This window comes from Solanum verrucosum, unplaced genomic scaffold (genome assembly GCF_900185275.1).
Source record: "Solanum verrucosum unplaced genomic scaffold, falcon-dt-bn FXZP01000261.1, whole genome shotgun sequence".
Classification (NCBI taxonomy): Eukaryota; Viridiplantae; Streptophyta; class Magnoliopsida; order Solanales; family Solanaceae; genus Solanum; species Solanum verrucosum.
The window spans coordinates 1,333,192-1,360,645 of record NW_026019969.1 but is presented as its reverse complement, the minus strand read 5'-3'; the positions used below and the strand labels follow the sequence as shown (position 1 = coordinate 1,360,645).

The 27,454-nt window shown below is 33.3% G+C and overlaps 4 protein-coding genes and 1 non-coding gene across 5 annotated transcripts; 3 read left to right on the top strand and 2 right to left on the bottom strand.

Moving 5' to 3' along the window:
* The first annotated feature begins 645 nt into the window (after nt 1-645).
* On the top strand, nt 646-3,368 carry LOC125816205 (F-box/kelch-repeat protein SKIP4). The gene is made up of 3 exons (XM_049495789.1): nt 646-764; nt 1,451-2,016; nt 2,694-3,368. Exons 1-3 carry the CDS (start codon nt 729-731, stop codon nt 3,289-3,291), a joined length of 1,200 nt encoding a protein of 399 aa, XP_049351746.1. The 5' UTR covers nt 646-728; the 3' UTR covers nt 3,292-3,368.
* A 426-nt stretch (nt 3,369-3,794) lies between these two features.
* Nucleotides 3,795-4,928, bottom strand: LOC125816369 (uncharacterized). The gene is made up of 2 exons (XM_049495966.1): nt 4,670-4,928; nt 3,795-4,003 (listed from the first exon to the last, which is right to left on the bottom strand). Exons 1-2 carry the CDS (start codon nt 4,926-4,928, stop codon nt 3,795-3,797), a joined length of 468 nt encoding a protein of 155 aa, XP_049351923.1.
* A 1,802-nt stretch (nt 4,929-6,730) lies between these two features.
* TRNAV-CAC (transfer RNA valine (anticodon CAC)) lies at nt 6,731-6,804 on the top strand. Its single transcript has one exon. It is a non-coding gene; the product is annotated as a tRNA-Val (tRNA).
* A 2,501-nt stretch (nt 6,805-9,305) lies between these two features.
* On the top strand, nt 9,306-11,813 carry LOC125816154 (riboflavin biosynthesis protein PYRD, chloroplastic). Its single transcript, XM_049495747.1, has 3 exons — nt 9,306-9,965; nt 10,459-10,757; nt 10,875-11,813. The coding sequence occupies exons 1-3, from the start codon at nt 9,537-9,539 to the stop codon at nt 11,464-11,466; spliced, it is 1,320 nt and encodes a 439-aa protein (XP_049351704.1). The 5' UTR covers nt 9,306-9,536; the 3' UTR covers nt 11,467-11,813.
* A 3,667-nt stretch (nt 11,814-15,480) lies between these two features.
* Nucleotides 15,481-25,767, bottom strand: LOC125815570 (protein pleiotropic regulatory locus 1-like). The gene is made up of 17 exons (XM_049495070.1): nt 25,493-25,767; nt 25,310-25,334; nt 24,999-25,119; nt 24,221-24,293; nt 24,007-24,069; nt 22,180-22,264; nt 21,346-21,438; nt 20,140-20,203; nt 19,938-20,023; nt 19,754-19,855; nt 19,534-19,617; nt 16,701-16,761; nt 16,539-16,605; nt 16,369-16,446; nt 16,190-16,254; nt 15,974-16,051; nt 15,481-15,884 (listed from the first exon to the last, which is right to left on the bottom strand). The coding sequence occupies exons 1-17, from the start codon at nt 25,627-25,629 to the stop codon at nt 15,712-15,714; spliced, it is 1,455 nt and encodes a 484-aa protein (XP_049351027.1). The 5' UTR covers nt 25,630-25,767; the 3' UTR covers nt 15,481-15,711.
* Between the last annotated feature and the right edge of the window lie 1,687 nt (nt 25,768-27,454).

Below are 27,454 nucleotides of genomic sequence, written 5' to 3'. Positions count from 1 at the left end.
AGTAATTGATTATGGTTTTCACTGAAGCACTGCTTCTTCCTCTTTGATACCATCAGAGTGTGTATATATATATATTGATGGTATCAAGCACTAAACGAATTAGTAATTAAAAATAGAGGGGTATGAAAGTAAGTAGGTAACCGCTTGTAAATAGTTTCCCTTTTTGGGTACAAATGCTCTTTTGCCTTAATTTTATCCATCAAATTGGTGATCTTAAATTTTTAACCTTTAATATTTTAAATAATAAAAAAAGTGGTCAAAAATATCACCGACCACGAGAAAAGAAAATTGTATGACAAAAAATTACTTTTTATAAGTTATGCACTTTATTCTTACGAAACTTAATTATATTGTTAGAGACATCATAACCCACCAATTGTGCCTTACAAGCTATAACTTAGTGAATTTGTGTCGATAGAAACATAAGTTCAGTTTTAAAATGTTATACCTTAAAGAACTTCATAACCTATAAGTTATGTCTTAAGTTAGTTTCTACCGAACTACATCAGACATAAATTTATGTATCGCAAAAGGATCTTAAGTATTCCGCCAATAAAGGCCCTCTAAATTGATTCAGCCCAAATGCCCAATCAACACACAACTCCTACAATTTATAGTTTCAACCACAGAAGAATTACAAATTACGTATCTTCCCCCTTAAGAAATTGTAAATTGTTCCTTTCGACTTCTCATACTTTCATCCTTCTTGTTTCGTCTGAGATCGTCAAATGCAGTCCTGCAAAGCCGCTCCCAGTAACTCACAGGTCAGTTCTTGCTATTTTTTTTTAAAAAAAAATTGAATTGATTAAGAGGTGAATTGTGGAAGGAAAAAAAAATGTAAATGAAATTTTGTATCTGATCTATTGGTTTGTATTCAATTTCTCACAAAAAAGGGTCGTAGAATTTGTATCCTTTTTTTATTGAATTGGGTTTTGTTTTGTACAGTTCTGGATCTCTGAATTTGAGGGATCTGAACTTTGAATTTTCGTTTGTTTTAGTGCTGATGATAAAGTTATACTGAACATTGTGATCTTTGTTTTCTGAATTTTAGCTAAATTGGTACCAGAGATTTTACCACATCTTGATTTCCTGTACCTTAATTCCTCCGGAAAAAAAATGGGTTGTCAATGTAAAGATAAGTGTGAGATTATTATAAAACTTGTAGTTTTAGAGAATGGTTAGTGTATGAATTATTGAGTATTGGAGTGAAATGCGCCTAAAAAGCTGATCAATATTAAGGGATTCAATATAGTGAATATTTTTCGAGCTCTTGATCACCAAATGAAAAAGAATACTGTATATTTCTTTAGTGTTAAATCTTCTTTAGTGTTAAATCTTAACATTCTCCCTAATGTACTTTTGGATCTAATAAGATTGATTGGTTTTGGCTCGTGTACAAGATAGAGCAGCTTTACTGATATTGATTAGCTTGTGGATCTCTGCTTTGTAGGGTACAGGAACAAACACGGAACAGGTGTATTCTGAATCGGAGAATTTTGTTGAGATCGTATATAGTTTGGATAATGACCAGTCTGTGGATGTTGAGGACAGTGGTTCGGGGGATAATAGTGAGTTGGATCCAGAGGCATCACGATTAATTCCTGGGCTTCCTGATGACATTGCACTTTTCTGCTTGGCAAGGGTTCCTCGAAGGCATCATGTGCTTCTGAAATGTGTGTCAAGAAAATGGAGAGACTTGGTTAGTGGTGAAGAGTGGTACTCCTATAGAAAAAAACATGATCTCCAGGAGAGTTGGATTTATGCCTTAGGTAGAGACAAGTCTGAACAGCTGTGTTGTTATGTTTTGGACCCAACTCGATTAAAAAGGGGATGGAAGCCCATTCTAGGACTTCCACATCGCTGCATAAGGAGAAAAGGTGTAGGCTTTGAAGTGTTAGGGAAGAAACTATTCCTATTCGGTGGATGTGGCTGGATTGAAGATGCTACTAACGAAGTCTATTGCTATGATGCTGCCATGAATAAGTGGAATCAAGCTACTTCCTTGGTGGTTCCAAGGTATTTTTCCAACTTGCTTTTATGGAAGCATTTTGAGTTTTTGACTCAACCTATAACTAATATTCACTTGCCATTTTTTTTTCTGTGTACTCAATCTCCAAATGCTTGTATGGTTTTTTTTTTTGGATAAGATAAGTGGTATTAATAACAGCATCAAGAAGATGCATAATTTACAAGATATGGCATTTGAGCTTACAAAAAAATCTCTAGCTAACTATACAAACTATCTAAGCCAGAGCTAATGAGTTAGTAAAATCCTGAAGTTGTTCTGCATAACCTCTATCTTCCACATTTTTGCATTTCCTTTTAGGAACATTAATCTTTACAGAGATCAGTTTTGTTATGGAACTTATAGGTTAGGCTTCAGAAGACCTTTAGAGCAGGCATGAGTTGATTGCTTAGTTGCATGAGAAACCATTTGGCTCTTTTGCTTATTGGGATTTTATTCGCTGTGATTATTGTGTTTCCTCCTAGGCTGGTGTCTTTCCCATTTGGTGAATGTATGTTGTTGTATAAGTTTTTCTCGGTTACTACCATGCAGTTCCACCCTTCACTTACTGATGAGAATAAGAGTCTACCAGTTACATATTATTATAGTCATTCAAGTTAGCCTTCTTAAACTTCATTGTTTAATTGGGCAATACACCATAGCTTATCTGAATCGTCTTTTTTCCCAGGTGCTACTGTGTATCTGAAGTGTTAGATGAAAAAATCTATGCAATTGGGGGAATAGGGCCAAATTCCAATAATTTACCTTCCTGGGAAACTTACAACACGGAAACAACAAGTTGGACTTTGCATGAAAACCCTAACATTTTCCCTGATATTGAAGATTCTGTAGTCTTGGGTGGGAAGATTTACATTCGCGGGGGTTCTTCGCCTCTATCTTCTTTAGTGTCTGCATTTGTCTATGAACCATCAAGCAACACATGGCAGCTGGCAGCTTCTGAATTAGTATCAGGTTGGTATGGTCCAGCAGTTGTCGTAGATGGGACGCTTTATGTGTTAGATCAGTCTTCAGGTACCAGGTTGATGATGTGGCAAAAGGATATTAGGGAATGGGTGGCAGTTGGGAGATTGTCACCCCTATTGACAAAGCCTCCCTGTCGGCTTGTAGCGGTGGGGAATAATATCTTTATTATTGGAAAGGGCCTTAGCACCGTTGTTTTTAATGTTGAAAACGCAAGGAACATGGATGGTGTGTTAGTGAGCACTTCCATTCCAAAGTCAATATCTGATGATGATGTAATAAGTTGTAAAGCAATCACAATCTAAGTTTAGGAATATCAAGTGTAACAGCTTGCTGTGACTTGTTAATGTCCTTTACTACCATCTGTGACACATCTGTTTCGTGTATGATTCAAAGGGCTCCTGTTCAGCTGGCGTTAGGTTGGGACTCTCTCTTAAGTTATACAAGCAAAATCTGTTAGTATATCTGTACTCTATGAATTTCATACCTTGTACACATACTGTTGGATTTCCATTGAGAGGATTCAGATTTGGTGGGTAATTACATCTCCATTTGTATCTTACTTGTTTCTCTAAAATGCTTTAGCTATTGACTGAAATAATCTAGCTGATGACATGTTAACTTTGTAGCATTTAGCAGGGCTACAGATTGTGATGAGCTTCATGAATATCATATCAATCAATCAAATATACTGCGATCTATTTTATTATGACTACGCTTCATGAAACTTACATAGGCAAGTCTACCTTACAATAAGTGTGAACTTTGCCATGGTCTGCCTACATCTATAATGCCACACTAACAACTCTCAATAAATCCGTTTTCTTTTAAAGGCAGGATGGATGAGTCCATTGCACGATGGTAATTTATCAATCATTTTCATACATTCCTTCATCCTAGTCAATACAACAGGTATGGCAGAGGCATTCTCCGAAATCTTCTGTTTAAGGAGCTGTACTTTCTGCTCATCTCCAGCTAAAATGGCAATATTACCAGATTCAATTGGTCCTTCAACATCTGTAAAGAGATCAAGATAACAATTACAAACAAAACAAAAAGTTCCTGAATACAGTAATCTAGTAAACTAGTAACATATGGTAGACTATCTTTGGACTGTCGCGATAAAACATTGTACACTGTGGTTTGATGCTCCTACTATTGTCAAATATTAAACACTAATGAGAAGATTTGATTAGAGTGCATTTAGCACTCATGGCACATCACTGAGCTCGAACTCTGCAACAAATAAAAACCTGATATTTAAGTGGAGAAGAGTAGAGGGGCTGAGCAGCCTGTATAGATCATTTTTTCATTGTGTCTCATTTTTTGCTAAGTCTTCGTGGATTCCAAGAAATTGTAGGTGTTCGGAGACATAACTTTCGGTCTACCTTCTTCTAACACCTTCACTTATCATAGTTCTTCGCACTAATATTACATTTCACCAAATTTATATCCATTCAAACACCACACAATGACTTGAAATCAGAAAATGGCGTTCTTAGGTTTTGTCAAAACATTAAATCAATCAAATTGGGCCTCTATTCACCGCTTTTTCTACACAAACACAGTTTCAGAAACAGTTGAATGGCCTTTTCGAACATTCCAGAGCAAATATATGGAATTAAGACATTATGCATCTGATAAATTTAGAATAACATAATTGAGAAAACCCACGAAACGTACCGGAGCTTGGATCGCTGGAGTACCCAGATTGAGATTCGGACCCATCGTCAAAATGGGTGCCCAAAACGGGTCTCTGAGCGGTAAGAATGGAAGAGACAGTAGTTTTGAGCTGAACCGAAATTGCTCCCCGGTACTCTGCTATTCTCTCAGCCATTTGGTTCACTTCTTCCTCTATTTCTTCCAGCTCCGATACATCATCGTTTTGCTCTAGAATTTGCTGCTGAGGTTGACTCAACATTTCGTCTAGACTCGTTTGCATAACCCACTCTGTTAGTGTTCGTGTGTTTCCCGGCGGTGGTGATGGTGGTTCCGGCGAAGGACTGGAGGAGCGGAAAATTGAGGAAGTTTGAAAATTTGAAATGAAGTTAAGGACACCTTTTAAATATTTTTTAAATATTCTTAAACTAATATTAAAATCATTCAATCTTTTTTAAATATGTCATGTCATTTCTATAAGGAATAGTTGATAATTTATTAGAAACAGCTATACTAAATATATTGTTGTATGTCTCTATAAACGAATATCATAAAGTTTATAATCAACGAGATGCTTAACCACCCATTGAATTGAAAAATCCATTTTAATTACAATAACTCTCTTGCTCTTATTTTATTTATTTGAAAGCGACACCATCACCTTTATACAAAATTTCAAGTTGTCACAATTCAAACTTCAATAAATTTTCTGAAGATTTAAATTGAGTTTAAACTAATTGAACTTCAATTATTATTTTTAAGTTCACAAAAGTGCAATTCAAACTTAAAAAAAAGTCATGAAGTTTGAATCAATGAATTTTAAAATGTAGTAAAATTTCTTGAACATATGAAACCCAAACAATTTGTTTCATCTGAATAAAGGGTAAAAAATATCCTTAAACTATACGAAATGAACAAAAATGTCCTCCGTTTATAGTTTGGCTCAAAAATGGTTTTATCGTCAATACTTTGGTTCAAAAATACCCTTGCAGTCAATACTTTGGTCCAGAAATGCCCATATAGTTACAAAATGGGTCAAAATGCCCTTTTCCGAATAAATATATTATTTTTTCTTTTTAAACACATCTTCTTCCTAATTAAAATATTATTAAAGAACACTGTTCTTGTTTTCTTTCTTCTAAAATAACTTTAACAAATAAAAATGTAGGAAATATTTTTTTCTTCTTAATCTCATTTTATCAATTAAAATAGAATAACTTCATATACCCTTTCGACATATAAATATATGTCATATATATAAGATCACAATATATCCATCATTAATTTATATTTATATAATGATAATAAAATAAGAAATATTTTCATTTTTGATTTTTTTTCTGTAATTGAAGTAAGATAAACATTTGCTAATTTTTTTACATAACATTAATTTAAAAAGAATGTGTCAAAAAGAAAACAATAATATATTTATTTGGAAAATGAGCATTTTTGACCCATTAAATAACAATAAAGGCATTTTGGACCAAACTACAAACGGAGGTCATTTTTGTTCCATTTGCATTGTTTAAGGGCATTTTTGAGCCAAAATATTGACGGTAAGAGCATTTTAAGCGGGAAAAAGGACAAATATACCCCCGAACTATTGTAAATGGTATACGGATACCCTCCGTCATACTTTTGGGACATTGGTGTCCTTACCGTCCAAAAATTAGAGCATATATACCCTTTATACTAACAGACATCCACATGTCATAAACATAGGACATTTTTGTTCATTTCACATAGTTTAAAGACATTTTTGACCCTTTTCCCTTGAATAAATTCCACAAATGACGATGATCTTCCTGCATGAGCATATATTGAATAAATAAAAACAACAATTGAACATATCATCTCATCTATTAATATAGTAATAAATATCAATGTCTCACTTTATTAATTACAATGTCTCACCCTTCTAAGCATACAAGTCGCAAATTTGATATTTAAATTGGAAAGCAAAACATAAAAATATAAATGACTTGGCAAAATTTTGATCTTGCAGCAAATTATTCATTTGATCCCCCAACGGAGTGAACAACATCTGCAGTTTATATAAATTCAAATTTGTGCATTGACAAGCAAGTCTGGGTGGTGTAGTCGGTTATCACGCTAGTCTCACACACTAGAGGTCCCCGGTTCGAACCCGGGCTCAGACATCATTTTGTTGCATATTTTATTTTTATTTTTTATTGCCTCTTCTTTTAATTACTAGACACAGGTGCCCATGTATTTTAGTATTTTTTTTAAAAAAAATTATGTGATATAAGTAAAATTTAGAAATGTGACTAAATTTTAATATGATTTTTAGATATTTAAGTTGTTAATTACTTTTGTTTGCGCAAATTTAATGTGAAGAGGTCCATTAAGATGTCCATACTGAAAGCATTTTTCGTTATCGATCATTGATCTTTTTTTAGGAAAAACTACAGAGTATGGCAAACACCAATATATATTTAAAACAAATAGCTTTAGTTTTTTTTTTTTTTTTAATGTTTTATGGATATAACTATACAATAAATAGCAAAGTTAATTGTATACAAATAATCAGGAAAGTTATTAAATATTAAATAGGAAAATTATTATCACAAGGATAATTAACTATGTCTAGGCACATTTTATGTGATCAATTTTTCATTTTTATCCTCATTAATACATTCTCTTTCATCAATATTCATATATCACATATTCTCAATATTTTCCTCCCATATTCCTTCCAATTTAAGATTTTTCTGATGATTCTAGGAACAATTTTTGTGATTTGAATTCATCAAGTATCTTTTAATTGACTTTTTCTCTCTTTTTTATGAAGATTATATTTGTATTCATCTATATTTTCATCTATTTTTATAGGGGTTCGATTGAAGAATTGTTTTGTTTTCTCCATTACAATGGTTATAGTGATACAAAAAAAAGTAGTAAAGGAGGAACATGAGCAAAAAGAGATTGAGGTTAGTGTGATTGTCAAAATTATATATAGTAGAATACATAATACATAGATACTTGTATTGTAATATTAACACAAGTTGAAATGGTGATTTGTGCATACAAATATATCTGGAAACATAAGTAATCTATCCAATTTAAAAGATTGATTAGGCAATACAAGTATAATTAAATACATTAATACTATATTTTTATAAACAAATACATGAGTTAACACCAAACCTCAAGTATTACAAAAAAAACTTGACCAAAAAGAGATTGACGTTTGTTGGATTTGCCAATTTTTTTTATACAAGCGAATACTTACACACTTTGATACCTACACATTCTATTATTTTCCATTTTTCTTGTTTCTATGTTTCCCAATGTATCCATCTTTTGTTTAACAACAATGTATTTATATATATATATATATATATTATATTCATCTATTTGAATAACAACAATGTATTCATTTTTCAAATTGTCGTGTTCATATGTTAATTGTCATACTTTGCCTTGTTTGATATATTAATACATTAAGTTTTTATAAATACTTGTATCCTTAATATATTAATACTTTAAGTCTTATAAATAGAGATACCAGTTTGAATTCAAAGTATTCATATGTTATACAATTAATACATGTTCCTTATTTAGTTCATTGTAATTAAAACTGTATTAGTGTATAAATAGAAAAATAAAAACATATAAAGAAATACAACTAGAAAAAGATATAAATTGTAGTCATTTTTTATAAATAACATATTTATAACTATTGAACTTCAATAACCCTATAAATATAGTCATTTTTTGTAAGTTGCTCTTTTTTTTTACTCAAAGTAGTTACAAGATATAAATAAATTTTACCAAAATTTAAAATAATAAAGCAATAACTATAGAATATGAATTTAAAACTAAAAGTCATAGCTAAAACATATTCCATAATTTCGAAAAAAGTATACACTAATTAAATTAAAGTAGAACAAAAGAAATAATTTTTTTAATTTTTTTCCCGAAACACGACAAGTCTTGAATTTAAAACTAAAAGTCATAGCTAAAACGGATTCCATAATTTCGAAAAAATTATACATTAATTAAATTAAAGTAGAACAAAAGAAATAATTTTTTAATTATTTTGGAAAAAATTATACACTAATTAAATTAAAGTAGAACAAAAGAAATTATTTTTTTCCCCGAAACACGATGAAGCAGGCACGTCGACGAAGATGTGCCTGCTTCATCAGAACTCTCTCTTATATTCTTTTAATTATTTATCTTTTTTACTGCCTTCTTCATGCCTCTTTTATTTTATATATATTTTTAGGCATAATACATAAACATATCTTTTAATTTGAATCCTCTTTAACTTGACTTTATGGACGGTTATGTCCTTTAGAGCATGTACAAGTAAATATTTAAATTTGTATAAACTCGAACAAGTATATACACATATGTCCTACATATCAAAATGTGCATATGTCCTACGTATCATAATACACATAGAATGTCATGTACGATACATGAATTATCATATAGATGCCAAGTAAGACATATGTGTCTACTTTATTTAATTTTATACAAATTCAAGTGTATAAATATAGATGAAACCAAGTTAAATAACATATTTGTATTATGCTTATATTTTATTCCTATTTATGCCTTTATTTATTTTATTGCATAGTTTAATCCAGAAAATGTAGCTAAAATTTTCGGATTTATGATACTTGATTTCTCTTTCTTGCCTGAATCTGTGTGGCTTCTTCACTCCTCCAGTCGCCGGAGCAGATTTTGCAGCCAATTGCTGCCAGTGGACTTACGGTCAGTTTTCTTTGTACGAGCCATTGAGAATCTAAGATTCAAAAGGGATATTTGTGATTTGTTTATACTTTGAGTATAAGTGCCCCTCCTCCTATCCTATCAACTGAGAAGCATCACTGTCGAATTGGGTGATTTTTTGGTGAAAATGTACTGCTGCCCACTCTCACCTTCAAAACAGAGTCCTTATTCATCTGCTCATTTTCTTTCTCCTTCAGCGACATATTTTGGGTTTTGTAATGCAAGCAAAAGGGTGTCCATTTCTCTAATTAATTTGGGAAATGAATCAAAGGAATCGGTTTCTACTTCGAGACTAAATTATGGGTTCCTTCGTGCAACCAAAAGGGTGTCTGTTTCACTGACTAGTTTGGGAAATGGGGATCGTTTGGTCAATGTTAGGTGTGGAGAGTCGGCTGTGGAGCATGATGATGGGTTTTATATAAGAAGGTGTGTGGAGATTGCTAGGAAAGCAGTTGGGCATACCAGTCCTAATCCTATGGTTGGGTGTGTAATTGTTAAGGATGGGAAGATTGTAGGTGAAGGTTTTCACCCAAAAGCTGGCCAGCCACATGCTGAGGTGAGTTGACCATGAAGTTCATTTGGCTATTGTTTGATTTCATTCTTGAATTGATATTGCGCGCTTTTGACATCCTATAACTGAGACAACTATAATGATGTTTGGCTAGTAGTTTTTAAGTTAAAATTCTTGGTTTGGAAGCACAATTCAAATGATTCAACTACTCTTAGATTGCAAGTTAAGCTCAATATTTTGGCCTTTCTCCATTTCATAGTAAATTTTCTAACAAGGAAAGAACAGAAAAGATTAGACTAGGGATTTGAGGAAACAAATATATTTAACCTGAATATTAGAGTATTAAATTAATAAATATATGTGACAAGGCATGTCTTCGATCCCATGAAGTGGGAAGGGAGCTTGACACTTTGTCTGTGTTGAGTTTTCTATGAGGTGAAACTCCTTTATATGTAACTTTGGTTTGATGAGGAGCTGTAGATAGTGAGTATGCAAAATTTGTTGTGCTAAATGCTTAAAACATGAAGTGTAAATGTAGGTTTTTGCACTCCGAGATGCTGGTGATTTAGCAGAAAATGCAACAGCCTTTGTGAGCTTGGAGCCATGTAATCATTATGGAAGAACTCCACCTTGCACTGAGGCATTAATCAAGGCCAAAGTGAAAAAGGTGGTTGTCGGGATGGTGGATCCAAATCCTATTGTAGCTTCAACTGGTGTAAGTAGATTAAGAGATGCAGGAATTGAAGTGATCACAGGTGTTGAAGAAGAACTCTGCAGGAAGCTTAATGAAGCTTATATACATCAAATGTTGACCGGAAAGCCATTTGTCACACTCAGGTATAAATTTGATCTTTCCACAATTATTGCAAATTGTGACACCATGATTCACGATCACATCATTCAGTGTGTGTATATCAGTTTCTCAATTACCCAATAATTAATCTGTAACAACAGGTACTCTCTCTCAGTTGATGGTGATCTCTTGGATCAGCTGGGTGCAGAAGTCACGGAGTCTGGTGGATACTATTCAAAATTGTTACAAGAATATGATGCAGTTGTTGTTTCTTCCTTCTTGCTGTCAACAAAGCATTCTGTTCTTTCATCTAAAGAACCAGGAGCAAAGCAACCTCTTCAGATAGTATTAGCAAAAAGTTCAGGTTCACTACAACTCCCTGCCGTTACAGCGATATCATCTAAAACTATAATCTTTAGTGATGAGGAGATTGTTGTGGAGCTTGAAGCAAGTCAAAGAGGGATAGAGACAGTAGTTTTGGATAGGATGAATTTAACAGCTATCCTTGAACATTGCAAGCGTCAAGGACTGTGCAGTGTGATGCTGGATTTGAGAGGAAACTCTGCAGAATTTGAGGAAATCCTGCAAGAGGGTTTTGAACAAAATTTGTTTCAGAAGGTTATTGTGGAAGTGTTGCCAATTTTGGGTGCAGGTTATAAAGAGGCTTTCAAATATATGCAGCAAAACCGAAGGCTGAAGAATTTAACATCGAGGACCTTAGGCGAAAGTATTCTTCTGGAAGGATATTTCTAAGTGGATGGACGATTTTATAATGATGGTGATCATACAAGGTTATCTTCCGCTTATCACTGAAAGCTGCAACAAGTCTACAAGCATATCAAAGTTACATTCCTTCCTCTAAAAGAGGGAACTTGATTTCTGAACCAGTGCTACTTTATTCATGTCACTTCAAACTATACTGAAAGGTCCATGGTGAGATCAAGCTTCTCTTGTTAACGTTGTAGAACTGACTATGCTTTGTACTAGAGTCTTTAGACCATTCAAGTTTTTGCTAGAAAATGTTTAAGACAAACATATAATGTTGCTTTCCGTTTGTTGCATTTCAATTGACAATAAAGATGTCTGCATTTTGATCTTTACTTTCGTTTGATCATGTGATAAACTTGTTAACTGCTAATTCAGTACTTTAACTAAGGTGTCACAAATAGTGGATCCAAGCACCATTTTCAATGAGAACAGCTCACTTTGGAATACTACAAGGATGTTTTTTGTTCATAAGTTTATTTAAAGGAAGCAGTGCGTACACAACAGGGACTAATCTTCATTGATACACTAAAGACTTGTCTTCTATTTCTGTTAGTTCATATTCATGAAAGAGGACATAATGGTGATGTGCCCAGAATGCCCATGATATGCAAACTGCTGCTGTTTTGCTTTCAAATATAGCATCGTGGCTTTGAAGATGCTATTAAGTTTGTAAATTTTGCTAGAACATGTGCATAATTAATTGTCTTTTACTAATATACATTATCATTTTTTTCTCATGTTTTATTCTTTCATCCTTACCTCTTGAACCAGGTAACCTAACATGGTTATGGGCTGTACAAGTCACAACAAAGGTTAGTCTGTTTAGTTCTTCCATCATATCTTCTGTAGATAATTTTAATCTGTATAAGCATGCCAAGAGATGAGTTCATTCAAACAGTGTTTGATTCATACGACTAAATTGAATACATATTGCGCAAGATTTATTAAAAAGAAAAATAGGTTATTTTGCACATTCAGCAACCGAAAAAAAGTTATGATCAGCTAAAGATCTTATTTAATAAGCACGCACAATTTGAGAAAGAAAAATAATATGGCACATAGTACTTGATCATAACTAATAATTTGTAACGATCTTTTATGAACAATTTGTAACTTTATCAAATTAATAAGTAGCTAACTATATCACAAAGTGATATTCATCAAGATTGATACCAACATCATCATTCTTTGATGTTATTCATTCTCTTCTGAATTCATACATTCATCCTCCAATGCAGCAAGAAAATCAACCCCAACATCCTCTATATTATCATCTTCTAATTCTTCCATAACCGAATCGATTAATTCATTAATTTCAACCTAATTCATAGTATTCTCATTTTTTTTCTTACCATCATCACGTGCTTGTTTCTTCTTCTTAATCTTAAAAATTATAAAATCCTTATATATAATTTTCTTCTTAATATTGGTAACATAACCATCATATAAAGAGTACTCTGTCATCAACCACTCGCCGAATAACTCCTTGATTATTATTGACTTTTTGTTAGTGCGGGGAGCGTACTTCATATGGTGGACGTACCCCATAAGTCTACCTTTTTCATCAAACACTTTCTTCGTTGGGTCTTGTATCTTCCATGTGCCCTCCCCAACAATTCACCTAAATCTTTTATGATGTGCCGACTTCTCTTTCTTCAACGGTGTAATGAAGTAACCTGCGTTGGTGTTAGTGCCCTCAAGAAACTCCCATGGCTCCTTGTCCGCGTAAAGAACAACTAGCTGCATGTATTGATGTTGCTCAAGAAGTGGCTCGTCTATCGCAAACACTAGTAAATACTTGATAACATCCCTCTCCTTCGGGTAAAAAGAATAGTTTGAATGTTTTAGGTTGATGATCACGAGCAACCATTATACTTTAGTGATGAATATTAAACAAATTAACAGTAGTGGATGAAACAAGCTAAAAGAATAGTAAAAATTAGGCAAATCACATCGTATAAGAAGGAAATTACTTTCTATCCCTACTCTTTCATTAATTACCAAAAATCCCTTTTTTAGTGTCTTTCGGATACATAATATAGCAATGTGGATACTTTAATTAATAAAGGGCGGATACTTAAATTATTAAGTTGTTGGCACGGATACTTTAATTAATAACGGGCAGATACTTAAATTAACGGGCGGATGCATAATATAGCAGCGCGGATACTTTAATTAATAACGGGCGGATACTTAAACTAATAAAGTATCCGGTTAAGTTGAATTGGGGGAAAATAAGGAATTTTTGTATTTTAGTAAAAGAGTAGGGAAATATTGAGAATAGGTAAAGTAATGTTGTGTACTTAAGTAATTTGTCCAAAAGAATATCCCTAAAACCCTAGTAATTAAGACAATATGATCGATAAAAGAGGTTGATATTATAATGGTATAATGACTTTAATTAGCCCAAATATATAGTTATAATCCTAATTTGTATCCTGCTTGGAAATGAACTTATTAAGATTATCAATTTGGTAACTTAAAAGTAGTCGTTTCATATTTTGATCAGGAAAAGCTCCTCCAAAGCTTGCGGTAGAGATTTTGATTTTTTTTTTCTTTTCCCTAAGAAAAAATAGTTACTTTATTTCTTTTTCAAAAAGAAATAAAAGATTTATTTATTTTTTCCGTTTCATATTTTGATTTGGAAAAAGGATAATCACTCAGAAGTTTCCTATTTTTCCCATTTCATATTTCAAATTACGATATTTTTCTTCAAAACCTAACTTCCTAACAATATAAGTGAAGAGACTTGTCACGAGATTATCTTTTTATCTTTTCTTGTTTGATTTTTCTCTTATCATGACTACTCTTGTTGCTTCTTTCTTAGCAGATCTTGACGAATTGTCCGATAACGAGTAGACTCGAATCTCGATCATGGATAGAGGAAGATGATGGAGAATTGGATGAGCTAGATAATGTTTCCAAACTGCAAAAATCAAATTGATAATTTTAATTTCACTTATTATTATATTGAAGATGGTAAGAAAAGAAGTAGAAGAAAAAAAACTTGCATTCAAAAAGAGAAAATAAAAACTATTCTACTTTTTTTAAAATAAAAAATACTTTAGAACTTTGAATTAAATAATTTAAACTTCATATATTAATAAATAAAAAATTTACAACACCATCCAAGACAATGTATTCTAGACATATTAGTAACATCTTGTTAACTAGAATTAATTCTTATTTTTATAAATAAATAATAATAATTTTACTATCTGAAGGTAAATGATTTACATCTTTTAACAATATTAAACTAAAAACAAGTATATGCCAATAAATCCCGTTATTTATCTATCCCACGTCGCCCCAGTTGTTGTTGTAAATAGGGTTAAGGTAGGGATTAATCGTACGGAATGGACAAGTGAAAAAAACACTTAATCAGTAACTTGAAAGAATGTCCCTAAAACTCTAGCAATTAATTAAGTTGTATAGATAAAAAAAAAGTTGATACTATAATGGTATAATGACTTTTAAGCGCAAATATATAGTCATAATCCTAATATCCTGCTTGGAAATGGAGTATGAAGCTTGCCAATTTGGTAATTCAGAGAGATTTTGGATTTTTTCTTTTCCCTTTTACGTAAGAAAAATAGTTTTTCTTTTTTGAAACAAAAAATGATTTGTATACCAAATTTCCATATATAGCAAAGTGGTTTTGTATAATCCAAAACTTACCTAATTAGCTCACTCATCTAAATTATTCAAATTAAAAAAATAAAAACAGAACCATTTTATTAATTTGAAGAATTACATATTAAATAGAGTTAAGTATCATTTTATTTTTATAATTGAACAACAACCGAACTTTTCGGCTAAAAGCAGAACAAATATTAAGTTTACCACTTTGGTAACTCAAAAGTAGCGGGAGAGATATTTTGAATATTTTTCTTTTCAATTTTATGCAAGATAAATAGTTTTTGTTTCCGAAAAAGAAAAGTATTTTGATTAGGAAAAGGATAAAGAGTTGGCTCCTGCGAAGCAGCCAAAGCCTCTTGGTAGGAAGAAAAAGATTAATAAGAATTAAGATCAATCTCCTTTAGTAAATAAAAACCAAAAGAACACATAAGTAAATGATGGATACAAAGAGGCAAGTGAATCAACACCTACTACTCTGGACATGGTGCTTTTATCGGGTCAGTCTTGCTCCGAAAAGACCCACAGAAAAAGTTCGATTTGTATGTATTACAAAGGGTTTTTGCTAAAACGCTTTCTGAACTACGATTATAACTAGAAACGTCTAATGTCTTTTGGAGGCTTAAAGTGAAGAGGATGAGTTTCTGGGGTGGCAGTTTCATCTTCTTTCCACATCTTTATGGTCTTATCAGCTTCACAGCTGATCAGCCTTGAGCCGGTTGCGTCGTAGGTGAGGGCATAAATGCCGGCCTCACTGTCCAGTGACCCTGAAACATAGTAAGGCCTAGAATAAACCTTTTGCTCCTGGTGATAAAGTCAACAATAAAAGTAAACATCAACTTATCAACACACATACCAGGTTGAACAATAGTTTGAGATTGCTGGAAATTGTGACCACTTTTCCAATCCCAAAACCACATGCTTCCATTGTCACCTACACAAGGAGATGCACAATACATCATTGACCTCCAGCTTAAGAACCAGAAGAGGAAAGTGGCGAGGAGTGGAGAAGAGGCGGAACAAAAAATGAGTGGAATGGGTGAATGGGGTGGTGACATTAACTACTTCTCACCTCCAGTGACCATTACACCTTCATCATTAACTGCCATCGCGTTGACTATGGTTTTCTGTTGGGAACTGGGAAAAAATGGACATTACTTTAGATTCAAATTTACTAAGAAAAAGGTATACTGAATATGATATATACTAAGATGTAGATGTCAAGGTTTTATGGCATATCATGAGACTTACAGCATGTTGTGCATAAATTCTCCTTTTGGAAGACTGAATTTTTTTATGTTGTCTGCTGATGCAGAAGCAAAACAATCCCTGCAAGAAAATGAAAATAACAATTAATAGTGTACTCTGAGGAGAAGTTAGGGAATCAGGAAAATAGTAGGGCATCTGTTGTGTAAACATACTCCGTAGGATGCTGAGCCATAGCTCGAACAGATTTCTTGTGATGTGTGAGAGTTGCCATTGTCTTACCTGCCAGGCAAGGAAAATTAATAATCATAGGAAATTAGAAACTGGAACCATCATAATAATAAACACATATAGTCCAGTAAAGAAATCCTAGTTACCATATCTAAGGTCCCAGAACTTAATGGTACTGTCATGAGAGCCAGTTATAACCTGTGGATCCTGAAACAAAACTCCCCATCATGAAATCTGATTGTTAACTTTAGGCAACAATGCAACTATGAAAGAGTTGTTAACATATGATTAAGACATCATAAAAATGAGACACCATGCGTAATGCTTTTAGTAGACCCGGGAGTTCTTTGCTTCATACCCTAATTGTTCTAATCATACAGAAACCACTTCTACAAAGAAACAGATACATGGATGCATTAGTAGTTGCTAAGGTTTAACTGTCTCATGAAGGTGCATCAATTTGCACCCGCAGTCTGTACCCTGTTTATACTATGTGAACCATCCTTACCAAGAAATATTCGGCCGCCACATTAGGGGTTAAAACAGAAAGTATCCAGAAAAGGTAATTAAAATCTTGTACTGGTATAGATTTTAGCATAAAATCACATAAATCTTTATATGTAACACTTCACACATTCCATATGATTAACAGCTAGACCACCACCACCACAGTTGAGCGTTTTTGTTTTCAAACCAAGTATTTTGATCCAGAAACCCATTTTGTTTTATTGTTTAAATAGCACCAAAAACAAATAACAACCCAAGACATGTTTTTTGTTTCCACAAAAGGTCAGCTCAAGTGTTTTTAACTTCTATATGTTTCCCTTGGATTTTATAAATTGCAGCCCTACCCTCCTTTTTCCCCATTTTTAGCCAATACAGATTTAATCTCTTTATTTTTTTTCAACAAAAAGTTAATGAGATATTCTCTTATAAGAAAAAAATTTAGTGGTGGTGTAGACAACTTAGGACCCATTTGGCCATAGATTTTCAAAGTAAAATTTGGCAAATAGTATTTGTCCATACAATTTGTCATTATTTGACACATATTTTTGGCAAATACCCAAATTCTCAAATACTAGAAAAAACTAGTATTTTTTTTTTGATAACCGAGAAATCCGTTTGTGACCCGTCCCTTTGGACCAATCACAACCTTCTAAACTTGGTGGATAATGGGCCCGTCCCTCTACCCTTCTCCGCTTAAATACCGGGTTTCGCTTAGCATGGTGTGGGGCTTGAACGTGCGACCTAAGCCACAAATCGTCCACCTTTTGCCACTTGAGCTAGGCATTGGGGGCGAAAAAACTAGTAATTTTTTGGCCAAATCTCATTATTTTGGGAGCTTTTAAAAATTCAATTCTACACCAAACTTTTGTCTTTTACAAAAACACCCTCTATAGTTGTTGTTTGCACTGTTTTACACATTTTTACGTGAACAACAAAGCAATGATGGAATATTCAGTGAATATGAAAGTGATGATATGGTTGTTGATGAAAATGACAAACAATCGGCTCAGGGTAACAAAGTCATTGGCTTCGTCTACTTCATGGTGTATGGAATGATGTTTGTTGCACTTGCTCTGAAATACCACATTGTTCCAGTGTCATGGACACTACTTGTTATTTGCTGCAACGAAGATCCAATTGACTTGTTGCAGAAGTTATGAATCTTGTTACGTCGACGTTTCTATCTTGCTATGTAGTACAAACCTATGAATAATTTTGATGGTTTTTAAAACTTAGGGGTATAAATTATATTTCTTAAAAAAATGAAATATGTTTTCCAAATACCATGGCCAAACACATGGTAAAATTTCACCCGAATAATATTTGCCAAAAATATTTAGAAATCTATGGCCAAACACTAGCTTAGACAGTTAACAGGAAATACATTTGGTAGCATCAAAGATGTGAAGTCCGTTTGAGGAACTCCAAAAATATTACATCAGTTTGAGATGACTGGATGAGAACCCGTGAAGTGAAGGGGACGAGAATAGAAATATGTGCAAGTACAAGTGTGTACTTGGGAATTAAGCCTAGTTTAATATATTAAAATTCTTGAAAGTTGTGAAAGCTGCATGGAAATATAATGGTATCAAACATTTTTGGATGTTCCAAAATAGGAAAAGTCAAAATTTGAAACTAATAGAGCAATAAACACAGTAGTACATATTATGTGAAGTATAATGTGTCCCGTATAGAAGGAAACCTAGATTTCCAGGATCAGAACTAAAGTCTAAATTAAATTTGCTCCTAACAGGCAGTAATATAGACATAGATTATGATTAGCTTCAATGAATAAAAGAAGAAATTTTTAACAATCACAGGATGATGAAAATTGAACCTAATTTCAAACAAAGAAGATGAAAAAAATAATCTGAAAGCTAGGATAGTTCCAATGAATTGACATAAATAAAAAAATAGGATGCTAATTGGGTTCTGGAAATAGGTAGAGGAAGTCACAAGGGGCAAATACAATTTCATGATATTTTATTTATGTTCATTTGCACTGCTCATGGAGCATTATACCCCAAAAATTCCAGAATCAAGCTCCTCTTTGAGTATGATTGGTTCCTGCACTGGTAGGAGCTTTGAGTTCTATTTTCCAATGTTGTATGAAATTCACTTTTGTGATTTGTGCTACTTCCTTTAGTTATTGGTATTGTCTCAGTCTAGTCAGTCAATTGATCCACTTGTGAGTGTGTTAGTATAGTAGTAATCTGGTAATCCAATTTTTTACTTTTTGATCAGTTTGTCTGGTAGTCCAGTCTAGATTAAGACTCCAGAAATTTAGGATTTTCGTTAACCAAACTATAGTTTCAAATCAGGATCAAATTGCTACTACATCTAGATTTTTTAAGCTTCCAGTCGTGAATTAATCTACACACTATTGTACCTCGTAAGTAACAGTGTTATTGCCTCATGCTTAAAATAATATGACAGATTTAACATTAGACCCAACTATAAAGGAATCCTTACCATCGGCCTGGTAAAAACAGAACAAACAGTATTGTCATGTCCAGATAGAGCATGAATTTGCATTTTGCTACGAATATCCCAAACCTGAAATCATGATAAAATTTAAATAGAAGTCAGAACTAAACCAGTGTTGACATAGGAAGTACAAAATGAGAAATCTACTAAAAGCTTCAGTACAAGGATCTGCTATTCCTCAAGAGAAAAGGCATCAATAATGTACCCGGCAGACAGAATCACGACCCCCGGTGAACAAGATGTCAATGGTTGGATGAAGAGCCAAGCAATAAACACCGCTGAGGTGGCCATGATAGGAGCGGATCACCTGAAATAACATATAAGCCAAATGTGCCCAAAATGAAACATTGACCTGAGTTGTGAATGGCATTCAGCACTGCCATAATTACCTTATTTTGTTCCAGGTCCCAGCATTTAACTAGCTTATCATCACCAGCTGAGAACATGTATGTGTGTTTATTGCTAACAGCAAGGCCTGCAAGGAGACTCCTATTGTCACTGGTCTATATCTTAGGTTAGAACTCAATATCCTCAGGCATGTTATAATATTTGATCATATTTCTGAACAAATAAAAGTTCTGGACAACAAACCTCGGACTTGTTCAATGTGCCCTGTTAAAGTGAGCTTCAGTCTTCCACTTGCTAAATCCCATATCTTGTACCATCGCAGAAAAAAAGAAGATATACTTAGTGCATGATGGACGACCAATTACAAATGCCTAATGCATGCAAGCCATCTATATATGAAAATGAAAACTGGTAAAAAATCCCACCACTCTAACAAAGACACAGGCAAAGAGCAGAGGTGTTCTCACCAATTGCCATTATATAACTAAATGAATGCCTTCGATAACATAGGACTGTAGTAAGTAACTTTGTCTCAAGTACCAACTCTAGAGCCTTATATCAAGTCACACAGATATTCCAACTAACCTCCAAGATTTTCAGGACTCATGATCAGAAATGGTAGTAATAGGGTAAACAGTATATAATCACAACTAAATCATCTTCATTGCTGGCTGTGCATACCATAAACCTTTTTTATGCAAAGTATCCAGGCCGCATTCAAATAAAAACTGCATAAATGTACATTAAGTTTCACCCGAACTTGGAGAGAACAACCAGTACAGTTATCACTCTCTCAAAAATAATTTCTGGTACCAGCAATAATATTTCAATTTTCTTTTTCTTTTTTTGATTGGAGCTGGTAGAACTAGTCTAAGGTGCACAAGCTGAAATGGTGTGGGCTACAATCCAGGAGCCATTACACCTTAAATCCAATATTATTATTTTTTAGATAAAGATAAAGTTGTATTCTTCAGCATTTAGGGTGTATTGGCTACCTCCAAAAAGTTACAAGCTATATCCATAATTACATAGATCCTAGGAAATCTACCAATTGTTCTACTTCTTCTATATCATCTTCTTTACACCAAAAATGCAACATGTTAATGCAATTTTGTTCAACTTTCTGAATAGTGTTGGTAATATTCTCATGACACCTGAGGTTTCTTTCTCTCCAAATAGCCCACCATCTCTTTTGGGTCTTGCTCCCCCCTTCCAACAGCTCAAAATATCAGTTCTGGCATATACACCTTAAATCCAATATTACAGCAGCTTTTAAATTAAAAATTATGGTCCACAGGAAATAAAAAAATAAAAGAGAATAGTTTCATCTCTGCAAAAACTGGATTCCTGACCACTTCCACCCACACCCCAAAAAAAGGCACTTCCAAAGACACACTAACAGGTTTATTCCCTTTTTGGTAATGGAATTTTCCGGATACAATGTTTTACCTTGATAGTTCGATCTGCTGATCCTGTACAAAACCAAGTATTACTAGGATCCACTGCAACAGACCGCACCCATCCCAAATGGCCACTGATAACCTACACAATTAAACAAAGTCATACATTAGAACTTAGATCTATAATATGCCATGACACATTGAAGACTGAACAGCAAAAATAGTGCAGGTGTAATGTATAAAATAATGAAATGAATTATTGACAGTTTTTTGAATGAAATAAACCCTATGTAGAGTTTATCCTTTATGGGACTAGTACATAACAAGAGGTCTCATGATTTAAATTAACATATGTTTAAATTGTTATGAAACCACCCACTCTCTTGCTCTTTTGACCAGACTGCAGAGTATAGGAATCTGGAAGACAAATCTTCTTAGAGACAAATTAATCCCAGTAAAGTGGCTCTACAGTTTTAAACATTCAAAATTTACAGAAAAGTAGAAATATTGAACTTATTAGCGATGAATTTTTGTAATCTAAAAGCAGGTCATAAGTACAAAACGTAAGGGAGGTAAAATTTAAGATATTAAGTGTAGTTTCATACCCTCCACTAGATATTTGACATAGTTAAAATCCATATTTGAGGACTAAAAGAATAACTAACGATAATAGTAAGAAGGTAAAATTGATCCATACACACTGACCTTCTCAAAGGGGGAGCTTATATTTAGCTGGAGTTAGGTGATAAAGAATAATTGAAACCACTACATGAAAACTTGGAACGATAATAAATTTACTAGAAATCAAAACATAGAAACACAGCCCTAGGCTTTATTCGGTGTACAATAATGCTGAGTTACTAAAACAACAGAATTATCTTACCCGGTAATTTTTCCAGGGAGCACGCCATATTGGACGAGGCCATCTGCTTGGTATTCTTTCCATGATTGCAGCAGTTGACAGATTTCTGAAGGGAATTTAAAGTAAAGAAATTCATTGCATAAGCACAACATATGATTGGCTTAAGGAAGAAAATTCTTTTGCAGTTAATTCTCAAAAAAGAAAAAAAAAATCTTTTGCAGTTTTGTCTTGGCAGGTTGATTAGAAAGCCAATTTTGTTAAGAAGAAAAAAACACACACAGACGCAACCAAGGGTGTGGTCTTGGTTGATTGATTAGAGAACCGATTTTGCTAAGAAGAAGAAATACAAACAGACGCACCCAAGGGTGCGGTCTAATGTTTCAATTCAGAGGGTGTAAACCATGAAAACCAGAGTTCAAATCCCAACAAGAAGCGCTAGATACACGAAAAATGTCCTAAAGTAAACACCACTATTATAAAAAAGAAAAAGAAAAAATACATGCATGGACGTTGTTGTGGCACTGTTAAAATGGCAACAATCAGATACCAGCACAAGCATATAGATGTTGCACTCAAGATGAACTTTTGATATGCTAAATGCCAAGACTAGGTATCAACAGGAACTTTTGGGAAATTATTTTTATGTCAAGGTACTGCATTAGTCATACAAAATAGACTACTACATATTTGTATATTCCGAGTTACATAGTGCCATTTGATTAAAACTCCTAGAAGGGAATACCAACAAAAAAGGATAATCCAACAATTTTGATTTTTTCTCTTTAAGCAGGTAACTAATTTGTGTATTAACAATTTTGAATCATCCGTTAAGAAACATGAAAAGTGAAATACAAGTTTGACACAGTCATCCATCTAGTTTTATATAATTCTCTTCCTCTAGTATTTTAACAAACACATTATTTGGGTATGACCATATATTCATACATAATATGTTTTGAAATGATACTTTATACTGGAAAATTGGCCATCCTGAAATATTATAAGCACAACATCAGACAGTTACAGGGCACCACTTAAGTGTCTATAACATCTCATAACATGACCACTAACTATTAATGACGATAGCCGGACATCACATGAAACTAACCCCTGAACTCAAGTTTATGGATAAACTCTATAAAATTGCTTAAAAGTTTGAAACCTTCTTTTTGGAGGGGTCCGAGCTTAAAACATGAAGCCTTGTAAATACCCATGGCAGAAGTTTATTCACTTCACAGAATATTGCGTCTAAGATGCACCATATTTGAATAAATTATTAAAGAGTGCTACTTTTTTGAAAGAGAAAAGGTCAACAGAGCTAAATAACAAACAAACTCATATCATGTTTACTACATCCACTCTCGTCTTGAATCTTGATACTCTTAGGTGTCGTTTGGTGTGAGGGATAAAAATAAATAGTGATGGGATAAAAATTTTGCATCTTGTTTGGTTGCCATGTTTGGGATAACTTATCCCACCATTTATATCATATTGATGGGATAAGTTATCCCAGGATAGCTAATCCAAAGGTAGCTTGTTCCCAACCAACGACCCCTTAGTCTCTTGCTTTAGCACAGGAAATAGCAAATAACTAATTGAGTGGTTTCTAAACACTTCCCCATAGCTATTTACAGGGCCCCAATAAGTTCCCAAGAGGGCTATATTATACCATGTCCAAGTTTATTACCCAAATTTGTAAACTACCCTAGTCCTATGTAGGGGGGATGTGAAAAAGGCCTAGTAGACAAAGTCACTACACCACAAAAATAGATATGACATTTCAAAAAACAGCCAATATTTCATTTAATATAGAGAAATATAATACGTAAGAAAGGCATGCATAACAACCTTTCAGATGAACCGTGAGAAGGAACAACAGCATTGCTTTTCCCTGAGAACCTAACATCAGTCCTACAAAATAATTCCACAATATTGTAAGCATAAATTAAGTATTGAAAGGCCAATCAGTCCCTGCCAACATCATATCCTCTAAATAAAAAAAACCACTAAGATTTATGTGGGTTGCATGTGAGTGTCTAAAGAAGGAACATAAAGTACTTACGGGCCATTTGCTGGTATGGATGGACCAAGAGCCAGTTCATTTCCGGTTCTTTCGTCTCTTGTATTTTCAGGACCTGGCAAGAAAAGCTAAATGTATATCACAAATGAGAGAAAAAAAATAAACCGAAAATTCAGAAATATAATTCACTATGGCAGGTTCCAAATTCCAGCAATATTTGTCCATTAGAAAACAAAGACAATATTGTCAATTTGCAGAAATTCACACCAACTAGTTCAATCTCAGATCAAATAGTCCTCAACAAACCAAAGCTACCCTCTGATGATGCCCCAAAGTTCAAAGTTGTGATTTCTCATAATATGCTTCTCTCTCGTTAACACGCTCCAAAATGCATACTTTAACAATTCTAGTAATCTTTCTTTACTCGACTACAAATTCATAATGCTAACAACAAGTAGCAATGCACCATGTGGATCCGTGAGAATTTTCACAAGAAGATACTGCTGACCAAGTTTTGCACATATGTTGCTACAATTATACATTTCCCTTCATGCTTTCTCCCTTCTCTTCGGAGAAGCTGGCAAGCAGGTTTATTACAGGAAGAATTCCAGTAATCCATTCACACTATGGAAGGTAAAAGAGGATTGCAGGTCACTGTGAAAATTCTTGACGATAAGTGTGTCACTAACTCACTATGAAAGTATAATGAATGAATTGAGGGTTTTATAGACTGAATGGCTCACCCATCAAATAGTCAGTTTTTTGGGTTAGCTCTCCTGTTCAATCTGTAACAAGAAAGTATTTTGGGTAGATGGAATACCTGGAAGAGCAAGGGCATTGGAGGGTGCAGAAGCTGGTTGAGCTTGATTCTGCACACCCGCTTTAGCATTAGAAGACAGTTCAGCCGATGAGCCTTTTATCCCTCCATACTCGACATTTAGCTGTAACATTCAAAACCCATCAGTTTGGTTTGAATCCCCAAAACACATAAGATAGAAGATACCGAAGAAAAACACAATGCCCTACAACTTGTAAAGCATGCCCACTAAAATCTAGTATTGAACATCTTCCTTTCTTATCTACTTAGCAGGAAAATTACAATCTTTACAAAGAATCAGCATGATTACTGACCTTAAAGCTCGTTCGAATTTTCTTGCTGCACAAAGGGATTAAAAAAAACGTAAATAATCAGATAAAGCAATTATATTAAAGAAAACGAAAATTAGGGCTAATTAGGGATTCCAAACAGCGGCGGGACTAGAGAGCAAAAAGGGGTAATTGACATTGTACTTTCAATTAGATTTTAAGGGATACCTTTCAGGGTCAGGAAGAGGGAAATGGCCATGGAGAGGTGAAAATAGGTCAAGAGATCGTTTAAGGGACTTGAAGCTTAGCTTCTTCAGCGATTGTGGCTCCACTGGAAATTCTGATTCCATTGTTGGACCCGGCATTCCTTACAGAGGCCGCGTAAGAGAGTCACTTCTTCTGCCGACGCCGGAGTCGTACTGTACCGCCGGGAGGAGATGGCCGGAATATAGAACTCTTTTCCCTGCAAAATAATAATACAACATTTTGCGGTTTGCATATAACAAAGGAAAAAACCGTTCAAAAATTCCTATTTTTAATAAATAATTATTGATTTTAACTATATTTTTTACCATTTATAGTATACATAGTAACATTATAAAAAAAATTATTAGTATGTATTAAAAGTGAATTATACATGAAATATAAATATATTGTGTTTTAAAATGTATTAGGCTTGTTTGTCAAGAAATTGACACAATATACTATAAGTATATTAAAGTGTGTGATAATGTATCACTCGTCAATAAAATTTGTATATTTGTGTTTGTTAAATGTTCTCTATATATACTAAAATTGTATTATAATTATTATAAGTGTCCAATCAAAAATATTATTATTATAAATAGTAAATATTTTTTTAATATAAGATATCTATGTAAATTTTCAAAAAATAACCTTTAGTCATTCAAATAAACTAAAAATATCATGATTGTTTCAAAACAAAAAAAGGAGCCAAGTTTATATCTAAATTGTTTTTAAAATGTGATAATTTGTTCGTTCCTCTCAAGTGGGACAAAAGAAGTGAAAAGAAATAAGTATTCTCAACTTCCTCTCAAGTGGGACAAAAGAAGTGAAAAGAAATAAGTATTCTCAACTTATGACTGATGTCGTATAAATAACTGTATAAATTACGATAGACTTAAAGAAAATATTAGCCATAAGTTGAGAATACTTTATTTCTTTTCACTTTTTTTGTCTCACTTGGGACTTGGGAGGAAGGAGCAAATCATAACCCCTAAAAAAAATCCAACCAAGTTTAATACTCTCTTCGTTTAAAAAAAAAGACTTTATTTTCCTTTTTATCTGTTTAAAAAAGAATGACTCTTTTCCTTTTTTGGCAACACTTTAACTTTAACTTTCACATGACATGTTTGAGACCACAAAATTAAAAGGACATTTTGATACATTTGACATAACTTTAATTTAGAATCACAAGATTAAAAAGTCTTATTTCTTTTCTTAAACTCCGTTTCAAGTCAAACTAGGACATTTTTTTTGAAACAAAAGAAATACTTCTTTCCATTTTAAAATGAATAACCTAGTATTTTTTTAGTCTATTTTTTTAAAAATGATTTTTTTCTTTTTTTCGCAATTCTTAAATTTCAGGTGGCATATTAAAAAATCATAACATTTTGATATATTTGATATAAATTAATTTAGATCATGCGATTGAAAAGTTTTTTTTTTTTTTTAATGTATATCGTGTTAAGTTAGGCCATTCTTTTTTAATATGATAGAGTAATAATTAAAGAAAAAGATTTATGAGTGATTTGTATCCCGAAATAGTCTGAATTCGAAACAAAATCAAGTTTCTAATAACCGCATTTTTGGGTGTGGCGATAATTAATGAGTCCCAAGTGGATTAGAATGCTACTAGTGTTTAGTCATATTATTTTGATCAAAAGAGACGAGGAGGTTGAAGAATCATCGTCAGAAAAATCTCTCATGTGAGTTCGTTTTCTTCCTTTCAAAGTTTATCAAAACTTTTTTGAAAGTTTAAATAAAGACGGTTTTTAGTGGTAATGAAGTCTATTGAGAGTTGTGAAGCTAATTGCTTATGTGATGCATGAAATAGACGAGGTGCGAGCAAGTTGTATTTGATAAAATTTAACACATATTGTTAAGGCTTTTAACCTTTTCGTTTCAAACCTGGAAATAATTTGAGTGCCACTTGTTATTCGCTAACTA